This window comes from Mytilus edulis, chromosome 5, assembly GCF_963676685.1.
Source record: "Mytilus edulis chromosome 5, xbMytEdul2.2, whole genome shotgun sequence".
In the NCBI taxonomy this organism is placed as follows: Eukaryota; Metazoa; Mollusca; class Bivalvia; order Mytilida; family Mytilidae; genus Mytilus; species Mytilus edulis.
The window spans coordinates 31272016-31289026 of record NC_092348.1 but is presented as its reverse complement, the minus strand read 5'-3'; the positions used below and the strand labels follow the sequence as shown (position 1 = coordinate 31289026).

At 31.2% G+C, this 17011-nt stretch overlaps 1 protein-coding gene across 1 annotated transcript in view; it reads right to left on the bottom strand.

Annotated features, from left to right (window-relative positions):
• The window catches only part of LOC139525038 (uncharacterized), a 51110-nt gene that overhangs the window by 17478 nt on the left and 16621 nt on the right, over positions 1 to 17011 (bottom strand). The window contains exons 6-7 of the mRNA XM_071320216.1: positions 15837 to 16066; positions 4713 to 5055 (exon numbers count right to left, since the gene is read on the bottom strand). Coding sequence (XP_071176317.1) covers positions 4713 to 5055; positions 15837 to 16066 — 573 coding nt within the window. The remainder of the gene's footprint in view (positions 1 to 4712; positions 5056 to 15836; positions 16067 to 17011) is intronic.

Genomic DNA, 17011 nt, shown 5'->3' with positions numbered 1-17011 from the left:
GTTGATGTTTTTCCCCTCGGTTTGCGATTGTAACCCGCATTTATGACCTTTGAACAGCGTTATACTACTGTTGCCTTTATTTATATTTGATGTGAAATTGACAATTACAAAAAAAAACTAATAATTTTAATATTACTTTAAAATGCCATTCTTATCATATTCCGACAATTTAAAACATTGTTTATGCAAATAAAATTGATGGTACTTTTAAATGCCCTTACTAGTTTCTCTTTATTAGCAAAGCGAAATCACTAAGTTCTTAGTAAGATTGAAAAAATATTACCGCTGCATATTGTATTCTATCTGGCGAGGGGTCCAATGTCCCCTTTCGTGCTTATTTGAATTCACATGATACTAATATTTCCCTCTCACAAAGGCTCGAATACGTTTAATACTTACTCAGAGAAAAGTAAAACTACGGCAAGCTTTTGAGTTGTTTTATTTATTATGTACTATCCTTTATTTTATTTTGTTTTGTTTAATTATAAAAGAGGGACGAAAGATAACAGAGGGACAGTCAAACTCATAGATTGAAAATAAACTGACAACTCAATGGCTAAAAAATGAAAAGACAGACAGACAAATAAAAATACATAAGACACAACATATAAAAGTAAAGACTAAGCAAAAAGAACCCCACTAAAACTAGGGGCAATCTCAGGTTCTTCAGAAGGGTAAGCAGATCCTGCTCAACATGTGACACCCGTCGTGTTGCTAATGTTATTAAAACCCGGTAAATAGTCTAATTCGGTAGATTACATTCGTGGTATAACAATTGAGTTAACGTTGTTGTTCGTTTTTGCTATGTTCATTCCAGCTTGTGTGTTATTTGGCTTCAAATTTATGCAGGTGATGTTCTTTTTTTAATGCCAATCGATGTGTTGAACTTGATTCACTTAGTCTTTTACAGTTGTTGATTTTTTTCCTTCTACTTTTCAATATTGATCAAAATAATGTTCCTGTATAAAAGATTTGAATGGAAATACAGATTTCTTGAAAGAGAGACTAAAGATTCCAAATAGAATTTCAAATGATAAGTAGAAAATACTCTGACAACGCTATGGCAAAAAAGGAAAAAAGAAAAAGATCAAAAGAAAAAGAAAATGATCTGTTCATCAACACATAGAAACTACAGACGGAGCATCACGAATCCCATCAAAAACTGTGGTGATCACATTCTATGAAAAAAAGAAGATAAGAAATATATATCTAATATAAAGGCCTTTTTTTTTTTTTTTTTTTTTTTTTTTAGAAAAAAACCCCACCGTATGGTGTTTAAAATAATTGTTATTTTAGTTTGAAAAAAAATAAAATGTAGTGGTCTATTCTTATTTTAAGTCAAAATATATAAATCAGTGGCTTTATTTAAAACTTTTTATAAAAAAGGGGGCACTGACTTTCATCAGAATGGGACCGGATACAGGCATGTACATCAGAAGGGGACCAGATACAGGCATGCCTCATTGGTTCCTTAAAAGCAACAAAAATTTTCAAACGAAGAGCGGGCGGGCGGTTTCCTTAGACCCCTGGATCAGCAATATAATGATAAGATAAGAAAGAAAATTGTTATGTCTATTGTAAATTGTCATAAAAGGTAAAAGTAATTGTCATTCGAACCGAGAGAGACAAAATAAAACCACTTCAATCAATCGATGTGTTGAACTTGTTTTTTCCTTCTAATTTTCAATTTTGATCAAAATGATGTTACTGTATAATTTTTAAATGGAAATACATATATGCGAGGTGAAAGATTCCAAAATGGAAATGTGAATTAATAAGTCGAATATAACCTGAAAATGCAATGGCAAAACAATAAAATAGAAAAAGAAAGAAACCAACTGTACACAAAATAGAAAACTAAATAGATACACGGAGATGTGGTTAGAGTGCCAATGAGACAACTCTACACCCATGTCACAATTTATAAAAGTAAACCATTATAGGTCAAGGTACGATCTTTAACGCGGAGCCCAGGATCACAACGAACAGCAAGATATAAAAGGCCCCAAAATATAAGTAGTGTAAAACCATTTAAACGGGAAAACCAACAGTCTAATCTATATAAAAAACGAGAAACGAACCGACTAAACAACACGAACCCCAACCAAAAACCGGGGAGGATCTCATAATATATACAAAAACAAATATATAGATAAGACATATATTTATCATAAGGGTGTTTTATTGAGAACAAACCAACTATGTGATGTTTATAAGTATTGTTATTTTAGATTGGAAACAATAGAATTTAGTGGTCTATACTATTATTTACTCAGTATATATATTAACAAAGATTAATATAATGATAAAAAAACGGACATTGTTATTGTTAATTGTAAATTGTCACAAAAAGTAAATGGAATTGTCATTCGAACAAAATAAAACCACTTACATGCGTATCAAGCAATACCACAAGCATTTGTCATGACAACAAACATGCAATAACACGGTCTTTTTAATAGACTCGTTATCATACATTTGACTGATTTTCAGACCTGTTATTAAAGATTGTTTTACCTTAAAAATCAAGTATTTCAAATATTAAGCCCGTGTCTTCCTTTCATAAAAAACATCTGCGGTTTGAGTAAACATGCAAAGTAGGTCTATTTATTATGGAAATGTCTTATGTTTATTTTTCTACATGCGAAAGTAGGTTTTGAAATAAAAAAATCAGATAAGCTTTATTGGCTATTCAATGCAATGCGGGTTTTATATAAAAAGACAATACATTTTGTTATTACTTAAAACATCAATGTATATTTGGTTCAATATCTAATTTACACCGGAAACACTGACAGTAAAGTTAAAAATGGTTTGTAATATTCTGTTGTCGAAGGCAGAATATATACAATAAGACACAAAACAGGGCCAGATAATTTCACACAGAAACACAAAAAAAACCTTTCAGGTGGGGATCACGTTTGAAAAGATAATTGTTATGAACGTTTATTTAAGTTCCCGAAAACGTTTATTAACGTTAGTGAACTTTTATTTGATTATTGTTTAAGAATTGGTCTGAAAACTCAGACAAACAACCTTGATTTAAACGCCATGTGTAATGCCATCCAATCCCGTCTCTTATATTTAACATATCCGATTCTATCACTAGAACTTAAACTATGTAAGTTATGATAATAATTCATGCATTATAGTTATATTTACATGTCATTCAACACTTACAGCCACTAATATTATGCCTTTTGGGCACCCAAAGTAGTATTTTATTATAATGTGTTTGTAGTTTATATTTGATAACATTTCTGTACCTCAAATTCGTTAGTTGGGGATCTTTAACATATACTTATCTTATAATTCAAAGGTGCAGTATATTGCAAGAAATTTGAAGTCAGAATGTTCAACCCTGTAAACTCTCTTCATTCAATTTTAAATTTAAAAATGGAAAATGTGTCAAAGAGATAACAACCCGACTAAAGAGCAGAAAACAGCCCAAGACCGCATATGTCTTAGAATGTCTTGTCCTTTTTCGAAAAACAATCGTCTGAAGATACCAAGACTTTATCAATAATCCATATTAACTTCATAAATAATACATGATGGTCTTGAAGTAACGATTCCAAATATTGACGTTGTTTATCACATTAATTACTTGTTATTGTGTTTTTTCTGTCTTTGAATTATTAACCTTTACTGTTTAGACAATTTTTGGTAATAACTTTTAGACGTGGCTCGGGATCCCGGCCTTATCTTGTTGTACTGTCATTTTTTTGTATTCTTGTTTTTCATGTTTGCTTTTGATTTTCATCTATTTGTTTGATTTTATCGTGATGAAGATAACAAAACAATGATGATTGCTGTACCACTAATTTGACATGTTTACCTAGTATTGTTAGGCATGATTGTTTTGTTCACACATTGTTGTCAATATAATGAAATTTTATGTGACTGTCATACAAGTGAGAGGTTATAATATGAGGTCTAATTCCCATTTTAATATTAGGAAATGCCAATACAACTTCAGGAATATGACAGTTGTTTTTTCCATTTGTTTAATGTGTTTGGGCTTTTACTTTTGCCATTTGATAAGGGACTTTTCGATTTGATTTTTCCTTGGTGTTCGGTATTTTTGTTATCTTACTTTATAATGAATGAGTGCGGGTTGATTTTAATGATCACCGACACGATTTACACTGTATGTATTGAATAAGCGCAATATGTATTGAGTTATCTAAATTAAATGACGAATATAAGATCGTGTTCTCTATAGTCTTCGATGGAAGAACTTACTCTATGCTACATGATTTTTATTTCAGTAATACAGTATAAAAAGACAAAGATTTCATCATACCTGAATCTCGTATGATTAACACAATTTTGAAATAAACCAAAGACGAAAACAAAATAAAAACCATTTCAAACAAACATAAGCAGAAAAAACCCATCTGAATTGAAGATTGCACAAATTTGCGTTAATATTTACATGTTTCGTGTTTGCAGATTAAATCTAGTTACTTGAATAGAACTTCATAAAAGTCACAACGTCAAAAATAACGAAAAACAAAACTGGAACGACTACGGCAATTATACCAACAAATCCAATAACCTTCGCAGATCCCCTTATATCATGTGCACTTGTTCTTCTACTCATTGCAATTACAGTTTCTACACCATCAATCTTTATTTGGTCGATTAACATTTCAACATAATTTATAAGTTCTGATTGGTTTTTTTTTGTGAAGGACAAGGACACACACATTGTCTACGCGATTCTTGTGAGTTTATTGTACTTTCGGTAATTATTTCATCCATCGCTAATTTTCCTGTCGATGTTTTTGTTGTTGTCACATCCAGGTACAACTCTTGGGTAGTTGATACTGCATTTATCTGACTTGTAACCACTGATACCTTGGTTATCACGTGATCCTCAGAAACGTCATAACCGGTTGATTCTGGAGAATTGTCAACAGGTGTTGGTTCAGAAGAAATTTTAATGGTCGTTGGTTCCAGCGATGGCTCGTTAGTCGTTGGTTCCAGTGATGGCTCGTTAAGCGTTGATTCTACTGAAAACATCTGAGGACATGTATTACTACCATTTACCTTTTAACAAAGATCACGATAATACCATGATTGTGGAGGTTTTGGACAACTACATGCACTTGGAATATTTGCTGCAATGGAGAACATTTCATTTCAAGTATTTGTGAAAATATCTGACTCTTAAAAATAGATTTAAAGAAAGATTAAGATGGAGTATGAAATGAACAATGTCATAAAAAGGCTGGACATTTAATCAATGGGACTTTAGCTACGAAGGTGACGAAAACATATTTATATTTTATAAAGGCGAAGTTATTAAATGAAGTTTCAATATTAGAACTTAGTATTTATTAAATTTCATAAATCATTATTGGTTTGCAAGTCAATAATTAATACATTTCAATCCGTAATCTGGCGAATTAAAATTTAACTCTTTACTGGGATAAACAACACATGGGCTTACTCATGTTAGTTATTAAAAACATAAAGAAATTTCAACGAGGCAGGTAGGCAGGTAGCCCATTTAGAAAATATTATTGTTTCTGATTTATTAGATAATGAAATAACTTTTGATGAAGTTCATAATACTGTCATGAGTTCAAAGAATAATAAAAGTCGAGGTGTAGATTTAATTCAATCTGAATTGTGTAAAAATTATTTAGTTATTTGTACTTAAACAAAATTATTTAATTTATGTTTTAAATCTGGTAAAATTTTAAATACTGGAATAAAGGTATAATTAATCCAATACCAACATCTGAGGACATGTATTACTACAATTTACATTATAACAAAGATCACGACAATACCATGATTGTGGTGGTTTTGGACAACTACATGCACTTGGAATATTTGCTGCAATGGAGAACATTTCATTTCAAGTATTTGTGAAAATATCTGACTCTGAAATAGATTTAAAGAAAGATTAAGGTGGAGTATGAAATGAACAATGTCACAAAAAGGCTGGACATTTAATCAATGGGACTTTACCTACGAAGGTGACGAAAACATATTTATATTTTATAAAGGCGAAGTTATTAAATGAAGTTTCAATATTAAAACTCAGTATTTATTAAATTTCATAATCATTATTGGTTTGCAAGTCAATAATTAATCCATTTTAATTCGTAATCTGGCGAATTCAAATTTAACTCTTTACTTGGATAAACAACACATGGGCTTACTCATGTTAGTTGTTAAAAACATAAAGAAATTTCAACGAGGCAGGTAGGCAGGTAGCCCATTTAGAAAATATTATTGTTTCTGATTTATTAGATAATGAAATAACTTTTGATGAAGTTCATAATATCGTCATGAGTTCAAAGAATAATAAAAGTCCAGGTGTAGATTTAATTCAATCTGTATTGTGTAAAAATTACTTAGTTATTTGTACTTTAACAAAATTATTTAATTTATGTTTTAAATCTGGTAAAATTTTAAATACTGGAATAAAGGTATAATTAATCCAATACCAAAATGTTCAACTTCTGATCCTAGAGATCCATTGTCATACAGAGGTATTACTTTATCACCATGTGCATAGAAACTTTATTGTAGTGTTTTAAATAATAGATTAACAGAATGGTTAGATGAAAGGGAGATAATTAATGATGAACAAAATGGTTTTATCAAAGACAGGAGTACTATTGACCATGTCTCCACTTTAACGTCAATAATTGAAACTTGGAAAAAATGTAAATTGTCAACTTTTGTCTCTTTTGTAGATTTTAAGAAGGCATATGATACAATTGACAGGTCACTATTGTTTAACAAATTAACAGATTTAGGCATAAGTAAAAAGTCTATGTGTGCTTTGCAAGCCATTTATTCAAATATAGAATGCTGTTTTCATGTGAACGGAAATACAATTGATTGGTTCAGTGTAAATACTGGTTTGCAACAAGGATCTGTTTATCCACAGTCATGTTTAATATTTACATTAATAACTTAATTGATGATATAAAAGCATTACATATTGGTATTGACGGCGAAAAGGTTGCTATTTTATTATATGCAGATGATCTTGTTTTATTGTCTAAAAATACAGAAGATATGCAGAAATAGATTAATGTATTAGGTTTATGGTGTTATGAAAATTGTTTAAAAGTTAATTTAAATAAATAAAAAATCACGCATTTTAGAAATCCCTCTGTGATAAGATCAGATTTAGTTTTTAATAAAAATGATGAAGTCATTGATTATGTGTCTAGCTATCAATATTTAGGATTAGTATTAAATGAATTTTTAGATTATAAAGTTATGGCAAAGGCAGTTGCAAAGTCAGCAAGTCGGGCATTAGGCCTTCTTATAGTAAAATGTAAAGCACATGGTGGCTTTCAACACAATGTTTTCACCAAATTGTTTGATACTTTAATTTGGTCAGTCATCAATTACGGCTCAGCTATTTGTGGTACAAGTGAGTTCTCCTGCATCTCAGCAGTTCAGAACTTAGCCATGAGATTTTATATGGGAGTTAGAAAGTATACCCCCAACGATGCTGTTTCAGGTGACATGGGTTGGAGGCCTACATGTGTTAAACAGTGGTCTAACATTTTAAGACACTGGGCAAGATGTACAAAAATGGATAAAGACAGGATAAATTATAAAGTATTTATATGGTCAATTAGAAAAAGTAGTTATAAAATTAAAATTGGAGTTATAAAGTGATAGAAATGTTGAAACTTTACAATATGGACAGATTTTGTAATGTAGATGACTATTGACTGGATAAAAATATAATTCATCAGTTAAAAATTAATATTTTTGATAATTATAAAACTCAATGGAGTACAAGGCTTGATTCTTATGGTCAAGGAAATAAGTTAAGAACTCATAAATTGTTTAAATTCTCATACTCTACTGAACAATATTTGTTGTAAAATATACCTATTCGATATCGCAGTGCATATGCGAAATTTAGATGTGGAGTAGCACCTTTAAAAATTGAAACTGGTCGTTACGAAAGATTATATTTAGATAAAAGATTATGTTTCAATTGTGATGATATAGAAGATGAAAAACATATACTGATAACATGTTCATTATATGAAGATTTAAGGCAGTCTTTATTTATTGGTATGATTCAACAAAATGATATGTTTTTAACTTTGTCCAGTAAGACCCCTTTTTGGCCCAAAAATATAGCAGTTTTACAAAATTGTTAAAATGAAAACTTTTACTTATTTATTGGACAGTAGAATGCTTCTGCTGCATAAATATGGACTGTTTTTGACAATACATGCACAAATATAGGGTACTAGCACCAATAAGTCATGCTAAATTACTGAAATCTTCATAATTCTAGCATTTTAGTTAAATTTTAGACGGTTTCCGAGTAAAACGAAAGTGGTCGAATTCGTGTTCATCCAAAATATTGAAATGTAAGTTGTATTTGATGATAATACATAACATATATAAAGGTTGAGGATGAACACGGATGCGGCCACTTTCATTTTTGACAAAAACCATCTGAAAAGTGACATTTTCCGGCATATTTGGTAGATTTTTCAAATTTAAGCTTGAATCGTGTCGTTTTTAATGACTAAATTAGTTCAAATCGTTCACATAAATTAAATGAACCAAATGAAATAGACACTTAAATGTTTAAAAAGTGCTCAAAATCTTTCGTCAGATGAATCTGAAATTTGAGGCCAAAATCGGTCCTTACCGGACCTACTCCTTTATATTTTTGTTCAAAAATGAAAAGGTTTGTAGTTCTGTTGCCAAAACCTGCCATAATATTTTATTGCGACGAAATAGTATCTTATACTGTTAAAAATCATTGTTATTTTTATTATGTACATGTATCAGGTTTTATCCTTGAATGTGCATGGTGATATTGCACTTTCATGGTTTGTGTAAATAACATAACTATGTTTTAATTCTGTTGTTTTATAATGGTATATAACAGTCTCTTATAGTTCTTATAAGAATGAAACATGCATTCTAAATTTTTATATTGTGTACTTGATATTATATTGTGTTTATACTTGTATGTATGTGGTGAAACTTTAATAAACTATTGAATCTGAATCTGAATTTGAATCCCATTCATTGATTCTGTCTTAAAATAACAAATTAAGTACAGATAAAACGATGACTTACATGTTTGTAATCTATGACATCTAATCAGACAGACATATAAAAATAGTCATTAAGTGATTGCACGGCTTGTGTTTGTATGTATATTTATCTTGATGGTTAATTGGATTTAGATGGCGTCTATCCTGATATGCCCAAAATGTTGATACATCAAGACGAATCCATGCATTGTAATAATAATTCTTTAATCCGTAAGCAAATATACAGCTAATAGGATTAAATACATACACAAATTATACAGTTTACATATACATATACAGCATTAATATATAGCGGAGTTTGGCATACAATTTACATTGGTAATAAAGGTACATTTAACAAACAATCAAGTGTTACGAATTTTCTCTGCCTCATACAGATATTTACCCTGATTATTTAATTCTTTAATATTTCTAACAGATAGTAATTGAACTAATTTGAAGGTAGATGGGTTTCTATGGTAATATATCTTAATATATTTACTTCTGACATTTACAAATTAATCACACTCTAAAATAAAATGATATTCGTCTTCGATTACTTTCTTATTACACATATTACAAACACGCTCATTTCTGGAAATATTAAAGTATCTTCAAGTTTCTACATTAAGTAACTGTGAATTGATTCTATTGAAACTGTTTAATGGTCGATTCAAATAAATTTGCAAAGTATGTCCATCATGTATATATTGATATAAATTACATTTTGAAGTATTTTCAAAAAATGACAAGCCTTCAGCTATAAATATGTAAATTGTTTGTTAAAACTTTTTGTAATTTGAATAGACGATGTGTTATAAATAAAATATGAGATTTAGGGTTGACTCGGTGAGCATGTTACTTTTATAAGATTTTCGTTACTTCTCTTAGGTTAAATTTACGTTACTGTGCGAAAGTTTGTTTTAATCGCCAAGTTATAGCATTATAACTTGTAGATTTGCGTTTCAAAGAAAAGTAGGAAGAAATATTCAAAAAATATTAAGTGGTGCTTATACGCTTCCGTAGAAAAACAGCTAAAAGAATTTTTACTTTCTATAAATTATCAGGTATAACTCAACATGAAATCATTGTATTCAAAATATTAAGAAATCTGCGACATTAAATCCAGTTACTGTTCCTTGATCGTAAAAAATGTACAGACATGATCCTTGGCCTGATATCGTATGAATAATTTTATAAAGATAGCACTTACCTATTACCTTCATTTCACAGAATTGAAGGTCCGCAGACAATTTCTTTACCCTGACATATCTTGCTAATGATGAGCAGTTCACAATTATTTCCTTTTCGATATCATCACTATTAGGAACATAACTTTAAAAACCACACACTTTTGAGTGGCTGTTTGTTTCATTTTTAACGTATATTTTGAAATTGCTCAGCTTTTCAATGAAAAAAACATATTATTTTGAATTAATCGATAATTATTCTTCAATGTAAACTATTATTTATATTCAAATCACACCGAAAACGGTTGTACATTCAAAAAGAAAACATTAACCGTTTGGTTTTTGCAATCTATCTAATGATTTTAACATGTAGTTTGTGCAGGATGTGGTGATGTAGTACGTTCAAATAACACACAATTTCTGCAATTCCGTAAAAAGTGAACTATTTAACAAATACGTTTGGATAATATTGTGCAGAAAAATACTAGAATGTGTAGGGCGAAAGGAAACAAACTTGACAACTGTTGAATTTTACAACGACAGAAGACTTCACCATACCAAATACTGTAACATAATTATGCATGAACATTTGCGTTCTTCCTACAAACATACATTTTTCTTTGTTCTAAAATTCAGATTACTGCTGGTGGTTTCAGTTTGTTACTGGAGATCCATTCATTTTGACATATTTTCTCGATTTGGAAAAGGAAACATTACACGAGAGCTTTCGAAACAGAAGCTTAGTGTGATTTTATTGCGAACGACACGTTAAAGAGTCAATCGAAATTAAAGTGGTGAGTTCAGGTATATCTACATGGTTCGGTTTAAATTTACCAGATTTTCAATCGTTACAACACTCACTGTAATATGCATACTGCAATTTGTCTTCTCTTAAAGAAAAATCAACATGTTGAATGTCGTATATATCTCCAAGGTCAACAGTCATACTACGGTAATGATCATCATCAACAGAACGTATACATGATCCCCGCCAGAAATTGGTCGATATCCTTCCATCAACCGCATTACAAGCATTGCCATCAATGTTCTTAGCATCCGTATAATAAACTGATGTTGATGTTGTAGGTCTGTGTAATGCAACATTGCATAAAAGACACGTGACATTACCTGCAAAATGAAATATACATGACTCTGCATTCAAATCAATTGATGCACATGCTTGACTAGTGAAGTACATTGTAAACAGCAGAATGTGCAATTTGTTGTTGCATAAAAATTAAAAAAAATATACACATTTAGCGCAGATCCTGACCACTATAATGTCATTAGTTTCTGGCCCTTCCTGAGACATTAATGTTCAAGTGATCATTTAACTAAAAACGGGAACTAGACATGAACTATAGCTGCAACAACTGTACTGGAACATCTCTCTTCTTGAAATACTTACCAAATGATAAATAAAATAACGACATACTACGGACTTGTTCCATCTTAATTATACAATTCGATGTGTTGTTCTGACTAGTTTTGCTTATCGATTTGAGGTTAGAGGTTATATTTTGCTCTTTCAATTCGAACTATTGCGTGCATCTCCGTGTTATTTTAATTGTGTCAACTATCATAGAAAAGTAGCGTATACGGAATAGTTATTATAACTGAAATTTGGCAAAATGAAATCACTTACCAACATAGGATAAAATAAAACAAACCGCTTTCATGCCTACAACCAATGCCGCAATGAGTGGCCGTTCGTGTCATTGGCGGTATGTACATACCGTATAAAATTTTCAATGCGTTGGTTTTTACTTTAAACGCGTTGGTTTTTATTATCAACGCGTTGGTTTTTACTTTCAACGCGTTGGTTTTACTTTCAACGCGTTGGTTAGAACTAACTTTTTTCTTTTAAATTTTTATTCATGTGAATAGGGTAGCATGCACTTAATTTTTGTTAGACACCTTCAAGTTTGAATAAAGATATTCTCTTTTCAAAAGATTGGGCTTATGAGCTCCTGTTAAACAATGTAAATGCACTTATCGTAGATACCAGAATTAAATTTTGTATTGACGCCAGACGCGCGTTTCGTCTACAAAAGACTCATCAGTGACGCTCGAATTCAAAAATTGAAAAGGCCAAACACAATACAAATTGGGCTAGGAATAATTGAGTTTCAATGGATAAAAATTCAAAAAATATTTGATACTGGAGTTTTTAAATAAACACAAAATCAATAAATCAACTAAAGAATTTTAGATTTTTTACAACAGAAAAACGGAAATTTAAATGTCAAAAAATAATAAGCTTTTCTGGTTGTTATATGCATGCTCTTTTTATAGATCCCATCATTGTGGTATTGTGCCGTGGTAAATGTTTTTCATATATTAGTTTGTTCTTATAGTGGTTAAGATAATAACACAATGTTGACTGCTATACCCCTGTTCCCCTGTTTCTGACATTTTTACCTATATTTGCTGTTTGTTTTGTTCAGACATAGTTGTCATACAAGTGAGAGGTTTAGGTAGCTATTAAACCAGGTTTAATTTAACATTTTCTACATAAGACAATGCCTGTACCAATTCATGAATATGACAGTTGTTATTCATTCGTTTGATGTGTTTGAACGTTTGATTTTGCCATTTGATTAGGGACTTTCCCTTTTGAATTTTACTCGGAGTTCAGTATTTTTAAATGCCTGGTCGCATGAAAACTGTAAACGTGAATTTACATGGCTAAATACAGTAAGCGTTAACTTTTTGGTTTGCAAAATGCCGAGAATCTTTTTAAATGACTAAATGACATCCAATGCAATTAGATGACAATTTTCGTGTGCATAGTTCCTCCTTTTCAATATATTATTTTCTTCACACACAACCTGATTTAAACAGTCGAAATAACAAGTAATATTGCATAGGGGGGGGGGGGGGGTGCTAATGAATCAAATCAGCTCTTTTATTTAAGGAATGACTGTAATATTGTTTCTGTCTATGAAGAAATAACATAAAAAATTTTGGTGCACACTGAATAACGCGCGTAGCGGGTTATTTAACAGTGTGCACCAAAATTTTTATGTTATTTCTTCATAGACAGAAAAACTATTACAGTCATTTCTTATAATTTAATTTTAAATTCCATTTTAGACCGTAGAAAACCATGAAAAAACGTTGATGACGTCACCGTCACATGACTAAATTATGTCTATGGGCTGAAAACAAAATAACGTCAGCCAATCAGAAGACGCGTTACATTCAAAATTAAATTATAGATAGATCAAGCGGGTGTTTATCGTTATGTCAAATTTTGCATCAATCAGGAACATTTACTTACCCTCGCACAATAATTCTGCGTATATGTTATACAAGATAAAATTATGTTCACGTGAATTTTGGTTTATCATATTCAATTAATGATTTCACGGAGGACCTTTTGATTAAAACACAATCACAATTTTTTTGATAACAGTACCATAGTTCACACTAGACTCTCTGAATGGATGAGCTGGTGTGGTGTATGATGAGATATTTTTGTGTTTGAATACATGACTCGGTAGGTGAAGTGGGAATATTCTAAAAATAGTCCACCTTCTATTTGGTAAAGAGGATGATCATGATTCATAAAAGTTTGAAAAAAAGTGCCACGTCATCATGATTCAGCACTATTGTACTATTTCTTGGTAGTCAGATAAATTGGTGGCGAAAGTTGCAGTGCCGGGGTAGATTCATCAACATTTTAGTCAATAAAGATTCGAGTCGAACGATTCGAACTCATAACCTCGATGTTGACACGCTAGTGATACAGTAGTTTGAATACTTAAGTTCCCGGCGATCGAGGCACACCAAGAATTGTTTTAGTAGCATGAAAGTGAGTAATAAAAATGATTGATATTTCAGTCTATGAAAATAAGGTATGCCATATTTGCTGTTATTGATTTTGAACTATATTTCAGTAGCTGCGAGTACCAGGTGTCATTTGAATTTTTGTATTTAGGTTAGTTTCTTTTTGTGCTTCGTTCAGCTTTGAGGAGTAAAGTTCTTTCATACTAATACTAACCGTTTGTTTTTGAGTTGTACAGTTACACAACTATTCCAAGTAAGAGTAAGGTGAACGCTCGCAAACGTGTTTATCCCCGCCTCATTCTGTGTATATATATTGATACCCAAAGTGAGCGGGGGTTGGTTGTTGTCTTTTATTTTTTGTTTTTCATTTATGAATTAGCATGAATAAAGTCGTTGGTTTTACCTTATTTACCAATTTACCATTGAGCATATATACGTAATGAAAGAACAAGATGACAAAAAAGGGACCAAACAAAAGAAATGTCACCGACCAAACACTGGCAGATTTATAATGATCTCTTCGGGAACCAGCACTACGCCAGCTGCGGTATGGAACTAGTACTAGTAAATAAAATATTTATACATTTGTTGCGTCCTGGATATTTTACGAAGTTTCCAGTAGACCCAAAATGTATATAGCTAGTGTTAACAGGAAACCCTTATTGTAACATCAAGAATCTATGTATTGGAAAGAGAAAATCATTCTTTGCATAACCATATTCTGCCATTGTATAACATTTACACAATTAAACGTTCATGTAAGTACTAAGCATTAAAAGTTCATCAAAAAAAGATATATTAAATAAAAACTTAATAAATAGTAAAATAGGTAAGAAATGTTTGTCGTATTTTGCATGTTTAAATTATAGCCTTTTTATTGGCTTCGTTGATTATAGTTCATTGCTGTTGAGAGATATGTAAAATACAAAAGATGTATGAATCCTGTGCGACCATTATCAATTAACTGTGGTACAGATTACATGTTCCAATTGAGGTTCCACTTGACCAGAACAACGTCTTATACTCGAAATGATATCACCGTATGAAACTTACTATCACCGATTGATTTCAAGTGAGAGCTTTAGCTAGCTATAAAACCAGGTTCAATCTATCATTTTCTACATAAAAAATGCCTGAACCAAATCAAGAATATGAGACTTGTCATCCGTTCGTTTGATGTGTTTGGTCTCTTGATTTTGCCATTTGATTCTTGATTGAGACTTTCCTTTTTGAATGTTACTCGGAGTTCAGTCTTTTTGTGATACTACATTTTTTGCCATCAGTGAAAATACAACTGTTGCCACTAGTCGACAACTATCTGTTTTCCCTAACGAAGAGCCTAGTAAGATCACCCCAGTTGTTTACTTTTGTTTTGTTATAAAGTATTCTGTAGACTTTTTTTTTGTTTTTATGTCGTTTTTCTTTTGGGTCACGTTGTTATCATCCTTTTTATTTTTCTGAAGGGCACACAGGGAAAGAAAAAAGATATTAAAAAGAAATCGAATAATAGAAAAAAAACATGTTTATTACAATTAAAAACTTTTCGAATCCGCATGAAGCTAACTGTTTATATTTGTTCGCAAATCTACATTTGTCTCCATAATCAGCTCGACTGGTTGTCTTGTATAGACAATTTTGATTTTCTTCTTTTCTAGAGTTTTCTTTTGTACGCTGTTGTTATGTAACATAATAGTTTATACAGATCCAGGACAACAATGATGAGAATAGAAGTAACGATAATTCCTCCTCCTGTATAACCTAACACTTTCGCCGACAGCCTCTTGTCTCCTAAACTAACTTTCGTATTTTTGTACTTAGATAATGTCGTTCTATCTAGCTTTAAAATTGATGTTAAACTGTTAATTTTCCCTGCTATATCATCTTTGTTTTGTAAAGAGCGCACTATATCAGACGTGCATTCTTCACAATCACAGGAGCGCCTTTTCATTGCATCAGAGACAGTTATCGCTGTTACTGGCTTTATGGTTGCAGGTTTACTACTTACATAGTCCTGTTGTTTGGGGATTTCTATTGAAACAAATAAATTATTTATCATTTGTAAGAAACTAATATTGCAACCTATAAATATATTTTTAACGTTTCGCTTGAATGGACCACCATTTACCTTTAGTGTCGGGCGAAACACAGCATGAATTTGTTTTTACGCGGGTTTCTCACCTGTTCAAGGCTTAATCTAAATTTGAATCCGCTTGTATTCGCTTCACTCAAATAACTGGTACGGCGCAATTTTTGTACATTTTTTGTAGCCGATGTAGGGCAAAATTCTGCCCTGAGGTTTAAACGAGATTAAACGATACTTTGTATCATAGCAACATAAAATATCAGAACATGTAAACAAACAGAACAATTTGTTTCCTGGTGCAAAGAAAAGCATTAATTATTTCGTAAAATAATTTCCTATTCTTAATTTAAATAATTTATTTCATTGCAAAAAGGGAAAAATATCAAAAACGGTATCAATCTGTTTACAAAACTTTAAATATTTCGAAAAACTAAGAATTGTCTTATCCCAGGCATAGATTACCTTATTCGTATTTAGCACAATTTTTTGGAATCTCTGATCCTCAATGCTCTTCAACTCTTCAAAATCTCTTGATATGAGCGTCACTGATGAGTCTTATGTAGACGAAACGCGCGTCTGGCTTACTAAAATATAATCCTGATACCTTTGATAACTATTTGACATAAATAAAATTCCGCTAAACTTCATGAATTATTTTGGCACATCAACGTGACAACATACAAAATGGAAACTTTTGAATTGAAGGATATGGTTTCGACAATACCTTTTAACTTTAAAAAATAGTTCCATACAATTGTTGGAAGGAAAAAAGAATATTCATTGTGATTTACGATAAAATTGACAATGTGAAGTGCGGTATAATACACGTAATTTGATTGGAAGACTAATCAAATTCTACTATAGATCAGGCTGTCTATGAACAAAGTGTA